Consider the following 20,905-nt stretch of genomic DNA (forward strand, 5'->3'; position numbering starts at 1 on the left):
TACTGGTTGATTACATAAGATCTAAACCTGAGCTGCAGAGCTGCAGAGCTAGGTAAACCAAAGCTAAACCAGAGCTGTGATCTCATAGCACAAGCCGCTAATGACCCACTCTACTTAATTGAATTCTAATTTGTCCATTTCCCATCTTCGCAACTCAACCTTGAAGCTACCTATTCTAAAGAACAACATAACCGTTAGAACATTCGAGTTGACATCTGTTCAAAAAGGCCACAATCTATTTTCTATCGCTACGATGCTAGTCAACTCTCGATAGAACTCCTTAATAAATTTTATTAAACCGTATATACTACCGTAATTCACTCGAGGGAAGACAATATGAGTTCCAATGCGACCAGCTATAAGCAGATGAAGGAGGACTTCGTGTCCGGCCTATCAGGTGGCTCAGTCTCTGAAATCAATTATGTAACTGCGATAGGACCTGTACGTATGCAACTGACTGACAGACAATGAACTTCCTGTCCGAGAAGTCCTATAGCTAACCCGAGCTTTCTAACTAGATCGCCTTTGTCCTATGGTCCATTCTACAGTCTCGCCAGTCTTTCTTCAAGCCGTACAAGCCCCTGAGCTTTGTAGTCGATTTCCTCCTAAACGTAGTGGCCACTTTACTTGCGATAACACTCTACGCGGACAAGCCATTGCTTCTCGCCGGCCTGCTCCTCGTCCCCGCCATATTCGTCTACGCCCTGCCCCCGAACCCTGCCGTGTCGAGAAAGAAGCATAAACTCCCTCCTAATGCGCAAGCTCAGAAGTCGCCGGGCGCATTGAGCGTCCTGCCTACCAAGCCGTTCTTGACGACCTACCGGGGAATTATGATGATTACTACCTGCTTAGCGATTCTGGCAGTGGACTTCAGGATATTCCCCCGAAGATTCGCAAAGGTTGAGACGTGGGGCACCTCGTTGATGGACGTGGGCGTAGGCTCCTTTGTCTTCTCGGCGGGTATTGTTGCCGCGCGTCCGGTTCTTAAGGAGAGAGCGGAGGGTAGGACGACGCCGGTGCTTCAAAGGCTTCTATACGCGATGAGGCATTCATTGCCTTTACTGGTTCTCGGTGTCATTCGCCTTATAAGCGTCAAAGGTCTCGACTATGCCGAGCACGTAACTGAGTACGGTGTGCACTGGAATTTCTTCTTCACCTTAGGCTTTCTTCCTCCGTTCGTCGCGCTTTTTCAGTCGGCGTTAAAGATAATCCCGTCCTATGCGGCCCTTGCCATTTTACTAGGTGTTATTTATCAGGCTGTGCTGGAGACTACAAGTCTGAAAGCGTTCATCCTTATCGCGCCACGGACAGACATCATCTCTATGAATAAAGAAGGTATCTGTAGCTTCTTTGGATATCTTGCCATCTTCTTAGCCGGTCAAGATACCGGTATGTACGTACTACCCAGGAGTATCAACCCGCGCAGCGGAACCAGTAGCAGCACCCAGCGGACTACTCTGATCCTAACTATGGCCGTGTGGACGTCTATCTGGACTATTATGTACTTCTTCACGACGAACTACAGCTATGGCGCGGGATTAGATGTGTCCCGGCGATTGGCAAATCTGCCCTATGTCCTATGGATCGCTGCATTTAACTCGTTCCAGTTACTAGCATGTTGCGTTATCGAGAGTGTGTTCTTTCCGTCATTCTACAATGCTACAGACGCGAAGACAGAGAAGGAGGAGTACGAGACGGCTACGAGCAGGGTGGTGCGAGCATTTAATAGGAATGGGCTAGCAATCTTCTTGGCCGCGAATCTACTCACAGGACTGGTAAACATGACGGTACCTACTTTGGATGTTGGACCGAGTGTCGCTATGGGCATATTGGTAGGATATGCCGCGGTTCTTACGACACTTGCGGTTACGTTAGATGCTTGGAATATCTCTATTAAGCTATGAGTATAGACAGATAATGGACCCAGATTCTAAACTTTTCTATTCACTGACATCATCCCGATAACCTGGGACAACACAGTTCTCATGCCATTGTGTTAATTTCTTTTTTTGTATGGTAAGAGATAGGCGCTCACCTTGGATATATATAAAGGGGCATAAAGTAAAACAAACCCAGTTCTCGTTCTGCAGATGAAAGAACTACAAAGAGGTCATTTCGTTCCCATAAGAGACCTATTGTCAAGGAGTCATCTGGTGTCATATTAAAAGACCCCGGGTTCAGCATTTAGCTACCGTACGTAGATGTCTACCTACTCACACCTCGCCTCGATCTCATGAAAGCTTAAAGGCTCAGAATAAAATGTCGCTAAGTCGGGTGGTGCTGTTGTACCTTCTCGCCTTTCAAAAGCTTCGTGGGGTGTATAGACTTATGTATGGCCGTGAAGAGTAAGTCTTTGCTAATTTTCTCTTTTCTATCTTGGTTCTTAGAGAACACTTGATGCACTACATTAGGTAGTTAGGACGATAGTAACTACGTAATTTGATACCTGGTTGGAGTTATACATCTACTTAATATGCTTAAGTGCTATTTGAGTCTCTTGTGTATGTCTATAGGTATCTATTCAACTCAAACTTGAATCGCTAAAGAGATGCGGGTATATATGTTGGATACTAGTAGCTTGGCTTTTAGATATAATGCTTAGAACCCATATATAGGTTGGTAGATATAATTAAACATGGTTAAACAATACGACATAATAGTCGAAAGTCGAAAGTATATTCAGGCGCCTAGGTAGCGAAGTAGGCTATGTGTCATTTTGGGCACAGTTGTGTTCGAGACGCATCACCCGCCAACGTTATCAAGTCGATGTAATCACACTACACTTCTCAATTATAGTACTTTTTAGGTGATAATAATATGATTCTCCCTGATTATTTGTTAGGCGAATTGCTTTATATCTTAGAGAGGCAATCCATCCGTTTACAATGGCAAATGTCTAATAGGCTAGAGTGTTGTGTTAGTGGTGTCACAAAGCGTTGTCTTCGCAACGAATTTGCTTCCGCCGTCGGATTATCTGCATATTCCCATCGGTTCTGCTATACATTGATTGTCTAGATAGTGGCAGTTGGGAAGAGGCAAAGACGAGATCAGATCACGGGTGATCGTCGCGTTTGGGTGCAGCGATGATGATATCCATCTGTGTATTAGATTGACCCCCAAAGTGATCCACGGTCCCGGATGATCGTGTAGCTACATATAGACACATTTGGGTCAAGTATTCCCCGCCAATTTATATTTTGAATGCTTCCGCTATTTAGTGTTTTAAGAAACAGGTTCCCGAATTTCGCTACATGCTGGGTTACATAGTAGGTAGGTTAGGTAGTTAATGGTTTGCCCTCGACTTTCATTCGATGGAACCCGAAACCTCAATTCCGGGTTATACTGTATCGGTTCGGTTGGATTTTCCGGAATATGCACGTATATATTGAGACTTAAATAAGGTACTGAAGATCGACGCTTGCAGGAATGTGTTTTTTTAGTATTCTCTTTTTTTCATTGGTCGAAATTTGTAATTATAAGGATATATTTCCTTTTGACCATTTCGATTCGAAAACAAGTTTCTATGTGGTTCAAGTTGGGCCATTCTGCTTTGTGGTCGCACGAAGCACCAAGGCTTTGTGTTCCTGGAATGTCTCATGCATTGGAGGACTGCCTCGGTAAATACATATTGGAATGGCTTCACTGACCGTATTGAACGACAGTAGAATCGAATGAGTCTGGGCCGATGACGACGATCCTCGAGCGCGAAGTCCGAGCTCTTTGAGACCCGGACCAACCGACCCTTTTCTCGGCTAACCGCCTGGTAGACCATGTTCTGAAAGTTAATAAACCCTCAATTATTCCTCGACCCCTGCTCACATCCATGAAAGGTCATCTCCGACGTTAATGCAAGAAGATCTGATCTTCTCAGCCTGTTAGCGCAGTGGAGCCTGTCATCTGCCGTATGTAGTTGAAAGCTGGAGGGGAATAACTTTTGTATGCAGGTATTCATCTGGACGTGATATATGGGAAATTGGAGAAGATGGTTATTTGATGATATGTTGAACCGTCTTTCTTTCTTTCATACTATTGGATTAACGTCTCAGCCTTACTGGGGCTAGATTAAAAGAGGCAGCTCTTTCGGCTCCCGAGCGTACGATCGTCAAGAAGTCTCGTTTGTTATGGCCGTGACATTCACGACCACAACAAACAATGAGTTGTTCAAACTAAAGCTACCTAGCCATAATCGCGACCGCATCGCAAGCATCAACGAGCCAGATAATACGCAGCTAACTGCAAAGAGAATATTAAGCAGAAAAGATTATCGCAATGCATAATGACTGATACTGGTCCGAAATTAGTACGAAGTACTACTACCAAATACAACGATTGGCATACAAAGTTGAGCCTCGCGGTTAAAGCTAAGGGCAAAGAAGATGAGAAGAAGCTACCTACCTAGGTAGAAAGGCTGTATTTTGTATTCCATGATGTGATGAGCAACCTTTGTCTTTCGAGGTCGGATAGGATGAAAGAAACGATAGCTTACAGCTTTACAGCTTTACAGCTTTACGGCTTTAAGGTACAGAATGGAGCTATTTTCTTATTTTAGACCCCGGTATCCTTGTCGTCTTGTCGTTTCAGATTGCCCGTCGCGTTTCTACGTTTCTACGTTTCTAGCCGGGATTCGGAAGACGTTGTTAGAATCGATAAACAAATTCGAGGGTAAGCCACTTTCTTTGTCTTGAAGCGCTATGTCTTGCATGATTCGTATGTTGGTAGGGAGTTGTTTCTATGCGCCGTTACTTACATAATGGAGATCAACCACGTATTAATCTTCTCGATCCTTTTACGTGCATTAGGTGAGATGCGTACCGAATTTCAGAAGTCGGAACTTGAAGAAGCGATGGTTGTATGCGGTATACTAGTGTATAGCATTGATGAAAGACATGTATAAATGTTTAACTATAAGTTGTATGGCTAATCAATGTTAAATACCTACTTACTAGCATTACTAATAGTATACTGCTTCTTGCTGTTCATATATTGGATGTCTAAAATAAAGTCTCTTCAAAATTACTGGCTTGCCTTAGCTTTTCGGTGAATGTAGCCGTAACTAATGGCTCGTTACATGATAAGATACATACCTGGCAGCCCTGGATAGGTACACTACTGTAAGGTCCCATAATTGTAAACTGTATTGTACCTGCATGAAAATGGTGAATTATCGTCATTACATTTAGTTGTCAAGCATCAGAGACTTCCAAGAGGTGGCTATCTATGTACCTATCTACTTACCTACCCCGTCGTGTTCGTTGCCTGATATGGCTAGTCCCCTATATGTTTGTACCACCACGTTCCCGTATCGCACTGGTAACTCACCCACTTACCCCCATTTCAGGACTAGCGTACCATCCTAATAGAGCAGGTTGTTTCCTTGGCCGGGTAGAAACACGCCCAAAAACAGAACGCGTCCCCCCAGTTGGGGACCAGTTAGCGCTGTAGTTAGTGCTATGCAGTACTATGCAGCACCTGAGGTAATATGTATGGTACGGTACCGTCGTGTGTGACAGGACCCTCCCCTCCCCCCCCCTTGCTGGTGTCTCCATCCGACCATCTTTTAATTTCCCTCTCAAGGGTTGTCAAGGGTTGTCAAGGACATCCCTACTTGCAGTCCCTAGCAAGTCCCTAGCAAGCCCCCAATTTGATGTTCGTCTCTCTTGAAAAGTTATGGTTTGGTTGTGGCCAAGGTTGGTTTGCTTCTCTTCCCTCTCTTTCACGTCGCCCATCACGTCGTCCATTTGGCCTGCCTTTATCCAGGCGAGGTTTTTCAAATTCATCGCGCAATTCTAAGTGAATGCAAAGCAATTGGGAGACGGTGTTATCGAATAAGCGCACCTCAAGCTCTCTGCAACCTTTCTCTCCTTTAAACAAACCCCCAATTTTCATTGCCCTCTGATCCTTTTTTATTTTTATTTTATTATTTTATTTCGTCTTGTCTTGTCCTCCGGTCGTTAAACCCCCTAAATCGCACGCGTCCACCCATTCCCGTTAGGCGGTGCATTAGCCAACAGTCCTACAACTCAATTGACAAGCAGGCCTAGCGATTAAACTCGGTTCAGCGCCGGCGAAGAAGACATAGGCTTAACCTCGCCTACCTTGCCTCTGTGGATTGCGAGGATTAACCTCTACTTTAATTAAAACCTACCATTGTCGAATTGATACACCAAAGCGAAACATCCGTACATCTGTTTTAGTTCCGGCCTCGATTTTATCGGATCTAGAACCAGCTGTTTATTTTTCAAGAATAAACCGAGCTTGAAACTAAATTTCTTTGGAGGAAATTCTATCAGAGGATACCTAGCGCAAATCCATCTTTTATTTACCTCTGGTTCAATATCAACAATATCGACTCTTAGAGTGGAACGTCGCGCAATTATTAACCCTCCCTAGTAACGTCGAGTACTCGAAAAAGGGAGAAAAGAAGCTGAAGATTACTGGTGCTCAAAGCTGCAACCCGCATCTGCATGTGCATCTAAGCCTCCTCTTTAAATTGGCCGGTGCAAGTACAGAACAAAAGAATTACCACCACACAATACCTACCTTTAGCATTCGAACGAATAATAGTAGCGTTGACAAGGCTCACAAGCTATCTCTCAGCTGAGATTACCTTACGACACACTCAAATCGTGGCATCCTACACATCGTTGGCCCGATACCCTCTACAGCACTGCAGCTTTACAACCTGACCTGCTTGTTTGATAAGAAACTGGTAAGGGAAATCCGAATCGCCGATCAGCTGCTTTATCCACGCGGAACGTTATTCAAACGAGATAGCACCTCACTGTAACGCACAATGTCAATCTGAACTGGCTCATTGGAGCACCAAACGAACCAGCAGCCCTCTGGATTTTTTTTCTAAAAATTTCCAAGCGCGTGCAGGTGTTTCTATATTCCCCCATAGCCTCTTTTTCTTCCCCCTCCCCCCCTTTATTAGCAATACCTTCACCGACACTCGAACCCATCCGAAATAAAAGAGAACTGCAGTTTACTTATTTTCAATTCTTCGTTTTAGGTACTATCCATCCAAGACTGCAACCCAGCAGCTGACAACTGACCTACGCGTTGTCGCGTAGAAGATGTCTTCTGCTGCATTGCAGTCAGCTCATCAGCCCGCCGCTATACCTACTCTAAATACGCCGTCGCCAGCTGCCGCCTCATCCAACCGCCAGTCTCCTAGCCGTGACGGTCGATATGCTAGCCGCGAAAACGCGAACGTCTCTCCTGCATCTTCAAGACGCCCATCCCGACAACCGAGCGGAAACGGCGCGAGCGCGACGAGCCCAATCCCGACCTATCAAGACCAAGCACAATCATCCCCGATGACATCGAGATCTGCGCTGGCCTCGCCGGTACCCGTAGCAGGTACTCCGGTCGAGTATGAAAGGTCATCTTCGAATCGACGAAGAAATGAACCCCCAGTTGCTCCTCCGCGAACATCATCTACGCAACAAGGATCATCTGCCGCAGCAAACCCCCGAAGAGCGGCCCGTGCTGAAGAGCGAGCTGCAAACTCCCCAAGACGAACAGGAGAGGGCAGCAGAACGGGCGTAAGCGGACAGTCGGACTCGGCACGAGCAGGATATGACGACCCAAACTCCCGAAGTCGAAAAGCGGCATCTCAACATCTTATGCAGGAACCTGTTCAGAGACCGAGTAGCAATAGGGATCACAGACAGACTGTGACGACTACGATGCCTGTCAGATCTGCCACGAACGCTTCCTCGAAGCAACCATCTCGGGAAGCCAGTGAAGTACTTAATCGTGTTATCGTGTCTCAGCCCGAGGATGATATTGAGAGAGAACAAGAGCGCCTAAGTGAGGCCCAGTCCGGACGCCGAGTTGCCGATGATGATGATGATAGCCAAGCTATTGTGGCCGCAAATGATGCACCCGAAGAGACCCGCCGCGGCGGTCGAAGTCGCCATGACCATTCCAAGCGCGAAAAAGGATCGAAGTTTGGAGATTATTATCTAGGGAACGTAATCGGAGAAGGTGAATTTGGCAAAGTGAAACTAGGCTGGAAGCAAGATGGAGGCGTTCAAGTGAGTCGAGTTTTCATTCTTCTCTGCAGAGTACAAACTTATAACTATTCTTAGGTCGCTATTAAACTCATACGGCGAGATAGCGTGGGAAACAACCCGTCCCGGCTGGCGAAGATATATCGAGAAGTGGCCATTTTACGCGGAATCTCGCATCCTAATATCGTTAGATTACATGAGATGTCCGAGACGGAGCGTCATATCGGAATAGTCCTCGAGTACGCTTCTGGTGGCGAGCTTTTCGACTATATCCTCAACCACAGATTTTTAAAGGACGGCCCTGCTCGAAGGCTATTCGCCCAACTTATATCAGGAGTCGGATATCTTCACAAGAAAGGAATCGTCCATCGAGATTTGAAGCTAGAGAATCTACTTCTTGACCGAAACCGTAATATTATCATCACCGACTTCGGATTCGCCAATACTTTCGACCCGGCGGATGAACTGACAGAAGATGAAGAGTTGAATCTATCCGACCGTGATTTTGTTAAGCGCATTGGTCTAGATAAGACAAAATCGAACGGAATGCGTAGAGGCGATCTGATGCAAACAAGTTGCGGAAGTCCCTGTTACGCAGCACCCGAACTAGTTGTCAGCGACTCGCTCTATACGGGCCGGAAAGTCGACGTATGGAGCTGCGGAGTTATCTTGGTAAGTTGAAGCTATTTCACATGCGGCTTACTGGTGTCTCTTTATTTGCTTACCATGTTTAGTATGCTATGCTCGCAGGATATCTACCATTTGATGACGATCCCGCCAATCCCGAGGGTGACAACATCAATCTTCTCTATAAGTATATCGTAAATACTCCGCTCACCTTCCCGGAATATGTTACTCCTCACGCGCGAGACCTGTTACGCCGCATACTTGTTCCAAGCCCGCGGAAGCGCGCGGACCTATTTGAGGTGGCTCGGCATAGTTGGCTGAGTGAATATGCGCACGTTGTTGAATTCATTACCAGTAGTACAACTACAAGCAGCGAGATTCAGAACACGACTGTGCCGACCGAGGATGAGGATGTTGGGAATTTGGCAAGGAGCGCATCTGTTAGAGAAGCGACGAAAACTAAACCATCTAATGCAGCTTCAAGTGATCCGGCGCGGAAGCAGGGTAAAGCCGATGCAGAAGAGCAAGCGTACGGCAAGCAGAAGGATAATAAGCGACGAACCGTACAAGTAGAGTATGTGGCTCCTATAACTCAGACACAGAGAGGGGGTGAACAGTCCGATATCCATGCGTCACCGCGCGGAAAGACTCGGGCTCGTTCTTCCAGCCAAGGTCCAGTCGAGGTACATTCTCCGCCTACCGATAAGCCCCTACCAAGAGATCCACCGGTCTCGAGGGACGACTATGCTACACCGTCTCGAGACTCTCGAAAACCTGCGAGCACGCACCGGCGAGACGCACCACCCCCGAGAACGAACATACCCCTTACCGCGTCCGATCATGCTTACATGAGCACTGCTGCCGCCGGCACATCGGCTACGAGGCCTACTACTGGAGGCTCGATGCAATCGACAGCCTCCAGACTAGCCTCATCTACACGAGGATCGTACGGTCAACCACTACCCCCAGCCGTTGCCGGTACTAACGCTCATGGAAGCATACAACAACCTAAAGGTTCCAAGAACTACGTTATCTCGAACCCGATCCCTCAAGAGGCGCCCGATATGGATTTTGGTCGACCCAGCATCAGCGTGCCTTCGAAATTCGCCCAAGTTTCGGGCTTTACTCAAGGACAGCAGCAGTCGGGCGAAGTCAAAGGCCACCGCAGATCTAACACTATCGGCGAAATCGGAGGTAAGATCTTCGGTCGTAGTGGATCGATCTTTGGAGGTCGCAAGAAGCGTCCGGATCAAGGGGACAAACCATCCAGGAAGTATCCCCCGATCAGTATGTCGAACGCGGTGCCTGGCGACTCGAGGACTTCTATGGAATCTCGTGCTTCTCGGAGATCCTTTTCTTTGGGACTCGGTAGGAAGCGAAGTGGTAGCATCTCCGGATCTCAAGCGTCACTCGAGAAACCGCAGAACCGCCGTTTCTCCCTAATGAGGGCGATAGGCTTAAGCAAGGAACCTTCAACGCCGCCCCCTGAGGCTTCGCAGCAAGATTTACCGATTCAGGAGCCTCCGGAGGTTGACGAATATAACCAATATGTTGATCCGCAGCACAGCTACGCTAACGCGGGACAACGGTACGGAGATGGAACATATGAACCTGTACAGTCACCGCGGTTAGAGTCGGTTCGAGGAGACCCGAATGCCAGCCCTGTTGTATCGCGATTCCCGTCTAATACGAGACCTACGGCAATTCCTTCCTATTTACAACAGGGTGCGGTCCTAAACTCAGAGTCCGAATCGTCAATTGAACAACCACAGCGAAAGCCACAGCACCCCTCGCCCTACCAGGTCGGCTACGACCCCGACCAATATGATGGGCGCCAGGGTGCGCGTGGAAGTGGAAGAGGCGTCTTGCAGAAGAATAGGAGATTTGTAGACGCCTACGACGGCGAAGAGTACGGAAGACCTCACGACCATGCTGGCAGTAGCGGCGCGGCGAAGAGAGTGATGGACTTTTTCAGGAGGAGGGGCCGAGCACGAGGAGGCGAACCTTAAAGAGTCTTCGGGCATTTTCAAATAGGACGCGCCTAGTCACTAAGAGAAGTCTATTGTCGACTCGAACAGAGGACTTTGGAAGTGCGCTGGTGCGCCTAGACGACATCAAAATTGCTTCTGGAATCTTTTGGAATGCTAACGATACCTTGTTTTTCGCCAATGCCTATATCCTACGTTACCTACCTAACCTTGTAATACGAGAGACGCAAAGCTTTTTCAGAAACCAATCTTAATATTCTATCCGTCGAGACATGACATAGATCGCGGACCGCTAGGAAAGACGGAGGAGGAGCCTACGAGTGGCCCCCCTCAGGTGTAGTTGGCAGCCAGCCTCACAAATTTGGAAGACAGATGACGCCGCGAGGGACTGATATTTGACGATTCGGAGCCTTACTATACCACACATTCCCACTCCTCTCTACTCGGCAAGAGCAAGCAAGCAAACACACACGCACACATGCATACACAACCACACACAAATCATAATCATGGGCTGGGAGTTGGACGGCGTGCGTACCTTATGTATGTAGATGGGGGGGGCTCTCCCGGTTTTTATGTTGAGCGCGCTTCTTCGCAGTCGTCCGTACACTCGCAGCAGCAAAGCTGCAGAGTATTTTTTTTCATCTATTAGCATCTGAATCAGACGGTTCCTGTCTAGCACGTTGCGCAATGTGTCTAAGTGACGTGACGTGACGTTTGATTTCAATGCTTCATGGTATACTGTAGAGGAAGAATGTGTGATGTAGACGCGAGATAAGTGGAAATCGAAAGAGATGAAATTGTGATACCGAAGAGAGAAAAAGTAAGAGTAAGTTGAGCACTTAAGGATAAATAGTATAAACTTGTAACTTGTAATAATAATACGGTCCATGGTGTCGGCGTCCTCGCGGGTCGGATTTATATTTCCCTCATAGATTGAGATATTCATTGCGAAGGCTTCCAAGTTTCTAATCTCTTCAGAGGTCTCGTTTTTTTAATATTGGTTTGAAGGGGGGGGGGGAGGGATTGGGATGATAATTGATATTTACTGTCGAGGTTTTTTAGAAAGGTATGCGGCTTTCGTAGTTACTTTACATAATTATCGTGAGAGGAAAAAAAGGTAGACAATTCTCATTCTACGGATGAGGTTCTACTTTAGTGGTAATTTGGTTGTTAGACACTTGCTATTGCTATTGCTAACCGCTACCGAATTCCATGCTCTTATGAATGGATATCTCGTCTAGACGCCTCCTCAGAGATAAATTTGATATCGATTTATTAGCTGTTTTCTTCTTTCATTATTAACGTTGAACTTGTTGGGTAGAAAAACGATCATAGTTAGAAGTAACCCGGTGGTCTTGCTGTGCTTTTCTAGGTTGCTCAGACATATACATTTAGGACAAGAGTTTTAGCTATATCAATAACTACCTTAATTCTTGGTGCTTCAACAAAGTTGTGTTTTCACAGACAATTCTAATCTTATATTCCGTGTTGACGTGGCCTATGTGACCACCAATAAAATATTCTTGTGACAAAGTAATCTAGTCGTCTTATCTTGGCTTGACGATGACTTGTTCTTTTGCTATGTCGACTAAAACACAGTATTTATAGTTATCGAGGCTTGATTCGTTGTTACGTGCAGGGGAATACTATGTAAAGACTCGTAATGACAATAGTTTTTGTTTCATTCATAAATTCTCTACGGTAAATATGAAATATGCATGTAATGATATATAACTGCGGGGCAATGGCGACTCACCTTTTGTCAGGCAACATCTCAACTTCGCGATTAGCGATGCAGTGGCGCGTTTCGTCAGCTACAACACAGACCGTGATTTCTAGAAGCTTATTTAAATAGCTTACGTTATGGCCTCCTTACCTTACAGTCTCGGAGATGGTTGAGCTATTGAGGCCTCTCGGTTTTTAATTCTTAACCTTCTAAATCATATCGAGTTTTCGATTCCATCTTCCCGACTCTTCCGCATACTTTCAACGGATTTCATTATACAAAATGGACGAGATTGATCCTCTAGTTCACTCATATTCCCATTTAAGGGATTTTCCTCGTGAGAAGGATGCTTTGCATACTCTGAAGAAAGTAGCATCCTTGGTGAAGCCTATCATGAGAGCGAGGGGATGGACGGTTGGCCAACTGACCGAGTTCTACCCAGATGAACACAACCTCCTGGGTAGGTTGGAGCAGGACTACCGCTATATCCCAAAAATACTAATATTGTAACTGGCAGGCTTAAATGTAGATGGTGGACGAAAGGTTTGTCTTCGACTTCGATATGCCAACGATCGCAACCAGTTTCTCCCTATCGAGCAAGTGGTTGATACAATGCTTCACGAGCTTGCACATAACGTTCATGGTCCGCATAACGCCCAATTCCATGCATTATGGAACCAGCTACGGGACGAGCACGAGGCGCTCGTAATGAAAGGATATAGCGGCGAGGGATTTTTATCGGCAGGTCAACGACTCGGCGGAAGGAGGATACCTCCAGAGGAAGCTCGTAGACTGGCTCGAGTAGCTGCTGCAAATCGCCGTACTGTCAACGCTGCATCGGGACAAAAGCTGGGCGGAGTTGGTCCTCGACCGGGGCAGGATATCAGGGGAGTTATTGTCGATGCGATCGAACGTCGTAATAACACGCTTCAAGGCTGCGCGAACGACAACCAAACTCGAGACGAGATTCGGAGGATCGCTGACACGGCTACTAGAAATGGGTTCAGGACGCAGGCTGAAGAGGATGCGGCAAACGAGGCGGCGATAGCCCAAGCATTGTGGGAGCTTGTAGACGAGGAGGAAAGGGCACAGCAAGGCGACAGCTACATTCCACCTAGTTCTAGTAGACAAACTTGGACCAATGGCGGCGCTTCCGAGGCACCAAGAGTTCCTCCTCGCGAAGCTGATCGCAACGTGGACAAAAGAGCTGAAAGGCTTACCTGGACGTGTGATATTTGTACCCTTGAGAACCAAGCTAGTTTCTTGTGTTGCGATGCCTGTGGTACTGAACGGGACGAGAAGATTACCCAGAGTCTCGCACAAAGATCGACGAATCAACAACGAACGGTTATTGACCTTACCGAGTCCCCGCCACCAAGAAATCGGAATACACAAACACATCCCTTTAGACCAGGTTCAGGTTCGAGTTCAAGGCCAACCGCGAGAACGGTTATGCCGCCGTCCCAATTTACGATTCCTGCAAAACCGGCGACTTGGACATGTCCATTCTGTGGGCGAGTTAGAGAACGGCAGTGGTGGTCTTGCGACATGTGTGGAAGTATCAAGCGAACATCGTGATAGAGCTGTGATAGAGCACCCGACAAGAGATTATGACCTTCATAGAATTTCTGATACTATTTGGCTATTTGGCTTGGAAAGACGTGTTTGCTCTATGATAAGGAAGAGCCTAGTTTAGTCTAGTTACGTTGCTTTAGGAGGGAGACCGTAGTTATTCTGAAGAATGACATCATGAGCTTGATTAATCTTGTATTTTCACATGTTGCACAGCCTCGATCGGATGGAGTTAATTAATCTGTAGCCTCACGAAGTTTAGAATATTCATCTTCATCTAATAAACTTAATGTAGTTAGTCGATTGGATATAGAAGTGGAGAAGAATCTTTTACGCTTGCGGTCATTGATTACGATATGTGAAGCTATGATATCATTACACTGGACTCGACTTTTAGTTTATGTCAAGTACTGATTGATAGGTACCTTCTAAGGTGGCTTATAAGCCACAACGACGCAACATGGACCTAACCTAACAGCTCGAGACATGACGGATACACGATGCAGTGTAAATACTACCTTGCTTACTATTACATATTTACATAAGGTTTCAGAACAAGGCAAACCGCTGATCCCACATAAGGCTGGACGACCCCAACAGCCGCATGCCATCGGTACCTTCTATGGTGTGAAGCACTTTTCGGAAGATTATCGTCCTACGACGTCATTCTGGGGTCGCGTTCCCGCGTTGGCCGCCCTGCCCGCCGTTGCAATTGCTGATCGATCTAACGCCAAGCCAAGTACCTAGGTAAGTACCCAAGGTAGGTTTAAGAAGAATAACCATGAAAAATTGTAAACCCTGCACGATCCCTATAGAAATCTATGATGGCCGATTTCGATGTAACAGCAATTATCTTGCTGTTGTGTAATACCTAGGTAAGTGGCTAAGATTGAAGCTACCGAGATTTGATTCCTTCGAGACTAGGTACTGGACGGTATCCCTTGCAAGAGAATGGAGATACCCGACTATATAAGCTCATATCATTGGTGACGGCTAACCTCTTGGAAGTGTATCACAACATACCTAGGTAGGTACCATTATCGGTTATCCAATCACAGTGCGAAACGCAACGGGTATACGAAATATAGCATGTACATATATTAGGTACATTATCCTACTGCCCGATTGCGTGTTATAATTGGTACTCGATATCGTACTGGATATAGTTAGTGTATTGCAGTGCCTTGCCACAGGACCCTTGCCGGATTCCACTCCGAATTCCTAATTACCGTAATGATCATCTGACTATTTGACCAGCTAAGGCAAGAACCCCTAATTGATTGACATTTGATAGTGAATTAGGTCTGTTGTGTTTTAGAAGCTTTGAATTAGGTATAGGTAGGTAAGTAGACCTTACACCTCGAGATCTATCTAGGTTACATATGTATCTCCCACTTATAACATTTTTGGGTACCGAGATCGCATTCAGTAATCCCCTCTAAAAATTAGGGCTGCTCTTGTACGGCAGAAGGCTTAAAAAGTTCTATCTAGGTGAACTGATAACGAACGAGCATTCCCCGTTATTTCCGTGGACAATGTGGCAGTTATAGTGGACAATTTGAACAATTTATCTGTTATCTTAGGGTAGGTAGCTACTGTATTTTAGGTAGGTAGGTAGATACTTCTATGTTAATGAGGTATCTTACCTAACCTACGGATGTACCCGGGAACCTTGTGATCCGAGGCGCATGCGTCCGTCTAAAAAATGTATCGTCCAATGTCACACACCGACAATGGCCCATCTTTTTTTTCACATCCAGACTCCAGCAAACTTAACCTAATTGAATTTCACACATTCTACCATTCTGCATTCTGACCCGAATATCTCTCCTCTACACCAATATGATAACCCCCCCTCTCTCTAATTCGGGCTGCCCTAACCTAACTTAGACGGACCACGGTGCAGCCTCACTTACTTGCTCGCTTCCTCGCTTACACTTTATATCTCCAAATCTCCAAAGTCCAAATACATCCAAATACAGCGTGTGGAAGTTTATAACTCTTCCTTAGTGTTACCAACGTTCGAGGCCCTCTGCTATAGACCCCTTCTCATAGTCCTTCTTGTTGGTGTGCTGGTGTGCTCGCCGGCGTCCACTGCTTCCAAAAGGAAAAGGAAGGGGAAAAAAGGAAAGAAAGAAAGGAAAAAAACCAGACCAGTGCTCCTAAGAGTACCTATTTTACTTCGCCCCTTGCGTAAGGACTTCGCGAATGTTGCAGCTCGATTCATGGCCACCGACTAGTAAACCTTAATAACTCACCCGCCGGGTTCATCCCCTCTAATCCTTGACGACCGATCGACCGTGTATTGTAGCTCATGGGCCTTCTTCTACCCGTGCCCTCTGCTTCGGCGATATGACGCCTCTAGATGCCTTGAGCACCTCGAGTTCCATGCCCATATCTATGATCCCGGAATCTTCCTCTCCTCCAGAGATCCTCCCGCTGCCGAATGGGACCCCGGACGACAACTACCAACCGCCCGACTGCTCAATCGAGCAGCCCTATTTCTCTTGGGATGGCGACCCTCTCTCCGTTAGTGCCAATCATGTGTTGCGAGATACCTCCAACATGTCGCCGATAAAGGAAAAGCGATCCGCCTCAGCTAGTCCTCTGAGACTGACGATGCCCTTCATAACCCCTGGCCAGCTCGCCTTCTCCGCTATGCAATTTTTACCCGTGCCTCTGCTGGTCCTAAACAACCTGAAGACCGTCGTCCTAGCAAACGAAGCTATGGGAAAGATGTTAGGCATGGTGGGCGACTCGCCTCCGCCGATGGACGACCCGGCCGTAATTTCCGAGTCCCTCCGCGGACAGACCCTCTCGCAGATCGGAATCGATATGGTCCAGGATGGTAGACCGGTTTGGGTTTCGTGGGAGTATTTCTTGGATGAATTAGTACTCGAGATGGGCGCGAGGCAGGCAACAGGAGGCCCGGCATCGCGTACTAATCATGCCAATGGAGAGGCCGCGGGTACGGTAGACGGTGCGAGGGTAGAGTCATCCGGTGGCATTCCGGGCAAGCCGGCAACAGATTCTGTTGTTGATGTTGTGGTGCTCCCCAAGAATTTAAACATATCTGAAATGTCAAAATCGAAGCGGGCTGAGCTTCAGACATACGCCAAGATGATAATTACGATATGGGAGATTGAGAACCACCAGACCTACTATACTCTGACCTTCACCAATACTGGCTCGGGACCCTCGTCCATCCCGAGTAGACGAGTTCGTGTCGCCCGACATTCTACACTCGAGGCCGCGGAGCGTAAATCCATCCTAAATTCTAACCCCCCTTCTCTCGGCTCCGGTCACTCTTCTAGCTCTCCTTCATTCACCAATAGTCCTAGCTCAGTCTCGGTCTCGGCAAGCCTGTTTCCACCCATGGGGCCCCCATCCCGCCTGCCTCCGTCAAGCACTCCGTCGTTTCTCCAGAAGATGACTGTTATTAAGGATGCGCTTCTCGATAAGACCGAAACACCGATACTTGCTATGTGGGTGGATGGTAGTGCCCCAGTCATGAATAGAGCAGCCCGAGAACTCTTCGTGACCACCACCGGAGAAGAGTGTAACGATGGATACGATCTGCTGTCTCGGTGGGAGGTTTGGGACGGAGACTTTACAAGAAAGTATGCCCCGTCCGAGTTTCCAATTGCAGTACTTTTACGAGATCGAAAACCATTTTCTGCGTGGAGAATCGGCATGCACGACAGGACGAAAGAAACTAAAATTATATATGATGTGCTGGGCGAACTGATTACTAGCGACGAGACTGGAGAAGTTATTGCTGGTATTATAACTTGCCGAGACGTAACTCATCTAGCCCAGGAGATCACGGATATAAAGGTCGCGGACGAGGAAAGGTTCAAACTAATATGCGACACCATGCCTCAGATGGTCTGGACAGCTACATCTAATGGAGTACATGATTTCTTCAACAGCCGCTGGTACGATTATACGGGTCTGTCGGTTGAAGACTCTATAGGTCGCGGCTGGAAGAATCCGTTCCACCCCGACGATCTGCCTACCACATGGAAACGATGGGAGCGTAGCCTAGTTACGGGGGAAGCTTATGATACCGAATACCGATGCCGTAGCAAGGATGGTGAGTGGAGGTGGATGCTAGGACGTGCGTTACCGCTGAGAAATAAGCGCACAGGTCAGATCGAAAGATGGTTTGGAACTTGTACTGACGTTCACGAGGCCCTTGAAGCGAAGATGGCCGCGAAGCAAACTAGAGCGCAGCTTCTTAGCGTTCTTACGCATGCGCAGACAACGATCTTCTCTGTAGATCTCAACCTCAAGTTGACAATGTTAGAAGGCGCGGTGTCTTGGATCTCTGGAAAGGACGATACGGCAAACAATGATGCTGACCAGCTTGATCCGCCGACATATGTTGGAAAAAATATCGAAGAGGTGTTTATTAACCTAAACCCGCGCCTACTTCCGAGCGAGTTTTCTGCATTTCTCGAACCCGTAAGACGTATATTGTCCGGTGAGCTGACAACAGAGACCGTACACGAACACAAGCTAGGTAGGTATCTTATGTACGATCAGTATATGAGTTTGCTAATAAGCGTTCAGATGATCGGTTTTACCGCACTAGGTTTCTGCCTCGCGTCGAGAGAACTTCGCAGGATGGTCGGATTAGCAAAACAGATATTAAGGGCGCTATTGGCGTCATTATGGACGTTACCGAACTAAAAAAGCGAGAGCAAGATCTCGAAGAGCAGGTCAAAGAGAAGAGACAACTCAAAGCCAACGAAGCAGCAGCCAAAGAAGCAAGCCGTCTAAAGAGCCAATTCTTAGCAAATGTATGTGGTGTCTTATGTTTTCGCTGATCTCCGAAGTGTTGATGTGCGATTAGATGTCTCACGAGATTCGAACACCGATTACCGGCGTGATAGGGATGGCCGAGCTTCTTCTAGACTCACCTCTGAACGAAGAACAGCGGGAATACGCAGAGAACCTAAGCCGATCCGCGAATGCCTTATTAACCGTCATCAACGATATTTTAGATTTCTCCAAAGTCGAGTCTGGCCGCCTTGACATCGAAGAAGTCCAGTTCTCCCTCTCCGTGATAGTGCAAGACGTCTCCAAGATGCTGAGTTTCGCAGCCGGGAGGAAGAATCTGGATTTTCGCTCTGATATATCAAGCGATATCGAGAACGACCTCGTTGTTCTTGGTGATCCAGGCCGCGTCCGGCAGATCATTACGAATCTACTTACTAACAGCATCAAGTTCACCAACGGTGGTTACGTTAAATTCTCAGTATGGAAAGAAAAAGAAACAAACGACACAATTGAGATAAAATTCGTTATTGAGGACACTGGTATCGGAATCGAAGAAGATGTCCTGAAACGTCTATTCCAGCCATTTAGCCAAGGAGACCCCTCTACGGCTAGGAAATTTGGAGGGACAGGGTTGGGATTGACGATCTCGAAGAATCTGGTCGATCTAATGCGTGGAAGGATCACGCTAGAATCTACGATCGGCAATGGCACCACCGCGACATTCTGGATACCATTTAACAAACCGCAGACTCCGCAGAGGGATGCGCTTGTCGATATTGGTTGCCTACCCGAGCGACTACAGTCTGAGATGAGCGTTTCGTGTAATAGTTCGGAACATGAGCATTTCTTAGGAACGACGCCGGCAGACCTATTGCAGGGCACGCTAGATAAGCCCAGACGGCATCGAAAGAGACCTGGTAATTTGATGGCGCCGTTCGCTTTCGAAAGCGACGACCTCCCCAGATCCGAACGTGCCAAGGTGCAAATCCTTGTTGTCGAGGACAAGTGAGTTCCAACGTTTGAGATTAGCTGACAAGTTCATTTTTTTTTTCTAATACGGTGTTATCTAGCGCGGTCAACCAACAGATCGCAACCAAGACTATCAAGAAGCTTGGCTTCAACGTTTGTGCGGCCTGGAATGGCAAGGAGGCGCTTGATCATCTCGAGGCGTGCAGGGAGGGAAGGTTCGCTAAGCCAGATATCATTCTAATGGACGTACAGATGCCCGTGATCGACGGGTATAAGTGTACGCACATACTGCGGCACCACGCACCATACAAGAGCTACACTAATGATGTGCCCATTGTGGCCATGACTGCCTCGGCGATACAAGGAGACAGAGAAAAGTGCACGAAAGCCGGTATGGATGACTACCTGTCTAAGCCCGTGAAGAGCAATATACTTGAAAGGATGCTGGTGAGGTGGAGTAAATCCCGCCGCAAGGTAGAGTCGATGTCATCTTCCTCAGCTGACCTGTCTACTTCGGACTGTTCGGACTCTGCGGGCGGATGTATCAGCGCCGACATACCTACACCAGCCACGTATGGCTTCTCCAGTCAGAATCCCAAAACGCCGGAGGAGCATCCAGAGCATGGCGATCTAGATGGCGCCGAGGAAGACGACCGCACAAATCTACTAACACCGAGACCGATCAACGCGCGGACGGGCTCGCACGAGACAAATACGTTCCCCTTTGGGATCTCTAAGCCATCTAGGCAACTTAACAGTGACGAGTTGGCTATGCAGCTGCGAGATGATAAGCTCATCGATGCCGCAGATGATAGCAACGGCAAGAACACGGCAGGACAGCCGCCCATATCCCACTCATTCCCCGAGGGCGACTCATTGACGGAAGAGAACGTACAGAAACTTGAGAAGGTGGGCGCGAGAAGCTCACCCGTCAGGGAAATATACGATTTTGAAGAGACACCGACGTGACCGTAATGAAATAAACAGGTCGATTTTGCTACATTTCCACTCACATATACGATGAGGGCTTGGGTTTTAGGTTAGGGCCGAAAGCCTCTAATTCGAGATGATCTGGTTTCTCTAGGGAGCTAATTGATACACGGTTCTGCGCGCTCCCCGGTATATTTTCTGCGGCCGGCGTTAAAAGAGGAACGGGACCGGGTTGGATAGGCTAAGAATGGGTGTCGGCACGGGGCGGTAACGACGCATTTCGCTTC

General features: G+C 47.3%; 5 protein-coding genes across 5 annotated transcripts; 4 read left to right on the forward strand and 1 right to left on the reverse strand.

Moving 5' to 3' along the window:
* Positions 1-97: 97 nt before the first annotated feature.
* On the forward strand, positions 98-2,120 carry F4817DRAFT_352302 (GPI-anchored wall transfer protein 1). Its single transcript, XM_049305211.1, has 2 exons — positions 98-441; positions 519-2,120. Exons 1-2 carry the CDS (start codon positions 337-339, stop codon positions 1,902-1,904), a joined length of 1,491 nt encoding a protein of 496 aa, XP_049154380.1. The 5' UTR covers positions 98-336; the 3' UTR covers positions 1,905-2,120.
* Positions 2,121-6,485: 4,365 nt separating this feature from the next.
* Positions 6,486-10,863, forward strand: F4817DRAFT_290432 (uncharacterized protein). The gene is made up of 3 exons (XM_049299661.1): positions 6,486-8,042; positions 8,097-8,690; positions 8,753-10,863. The coding sequence occupies exons 1-3, from the start codon at positions 7,077-7,079 to the stop codon at positions 10,652-10,654; spliced, it is 3,462 nt and encodes a 1,153-aa protein (XP_049154381.1). The 5' UTR covers positions 6,486-7,076; the 3' UTR covers positions 10,655-10,863.
* Positions 10,864-11,644, reverse strand: F4817DRAFT_290411 (uncharacterized protein). Its single transcript, XM_049299660.1, has one exon. It carries the CDS (start codon positions 11,580-11,582, stop codon positions 11,073-11,075), a length of 510 nt encoding a protein of 169 aa, XP_049154382.1. The 5' UTR covers positions 11,583-11,644; the 3' UTR covers positions 10,864-11,072.
* A 764-nt stretch (positions 11,645-12,408) lies between these two features.
* On the forward strand, positions 12,409-14,260 carry F4817DRAFT_352316 (WLM-domain-containing protein). The gene is made up of 2 exons (XM_049305212.1): positions 12,409-12,822; positions 12,880-14,260. Exons 1-2 carry the CDS (start codon positions 12,645-12,647, stop codon positions 13,938-13,940), a joined length of 1,239 nt encoding a protein of 412 aa, XP_049154383.1. The 5' UTR covers positions 12,409-12,644; the 3' UTR covers positions 13,941-14,260.
* Positions 14,261-16,499: 2,239 nt separating this feature from the next.
* Positions 16,500-20,657, forward strand: F4817DRAFT_362084 (uncharacterized protein; the record flags this gene model as incomplete). Its single annotated transcript, XM_049306480.1, has 4 exons — positions 16,500-18,459; positions 18,510-18,739; positions 18,793-19,724; positions 19,790-20,657. 4 exons carry the CDS (start codon positions 16,500-16,502, stop codon positions 20,655-20,657), a joined length of 3,990 nt encoding a protein of 1,329 aa, XP_049154384.1.
* Positions 20,658-20,905: the final 248 nt, after the last annotated feature.

The sequence above is a fragment of the Daldinia loculata genome, assembly GCF_022478755.1.
Source record: "Daldinia loculata strain CBS 113971 unplaced genomic scaffold F4817scaffold_83, whole genome shotgun sequence".
Lineage (NCBI taxonomy): Eukaryota > Fungi > Ascomycota > Sordariomycetes > Xylariales > Hypoxylaceae > Daldinia > Daldinia loculata.

Coding starts and splice junctions, on each gene's coding strand:
- F4817DRAFT_290432 (XM_049299661.1), top strand. CDS start 7,077: ATGTCTTCTGCTGCATTGCAGTCAGCTCATCAGCCCGCCGCTATACCT. Junction 8,043..8,096: donor AGCAAGATGGAGGCGTTCAA/GTGAGTCGAGTT, acceptor AACTATTCTTAG/GTCGCTATTAAACTCATACG. Junction 8,691..8,752: donor GGAGCTGCGGAGTTATCTTG/GTAAGTTGAAGC, acceptor TACCATGTTTAG/TATGCTATGCTCGCAGGATA.
- F4817DRAFT_352316 (XM_049305212.1), top strand. CDS start 12,645: ATGGACGAGATTGATCCTCTAGTTCACTCATATTCCCATTTAAGGGAT. Junction 12,823..12,879: donor AGATGAACACAACCTCCTGG/GTAGGTTGGAGC, acceptor TGTAACTGGCAG/GCTTAAATGTAGATGGTGGA.
- F4817DRAFT_290411 (XM_049299660.1), bottom strand. CDS start 11,582: ATGAATATCTCAATCTATGAGGGAAATATAAATCCGACCCGCGAGGAC.
- F4817DRAFT_352302 (XM_049305211.1), top strand. CDS start 337: ATGAGTTCCAATGCGACCAGCTATAAGCAGATGAAGGAGGACTTCGTG. Junction 442..518: donor ATGTAACTGCGATAGGACCT/GTACGTATGCAA, acceptor CTTTCTAACTAG/ATCGCCTTTGTCCTATGGTC.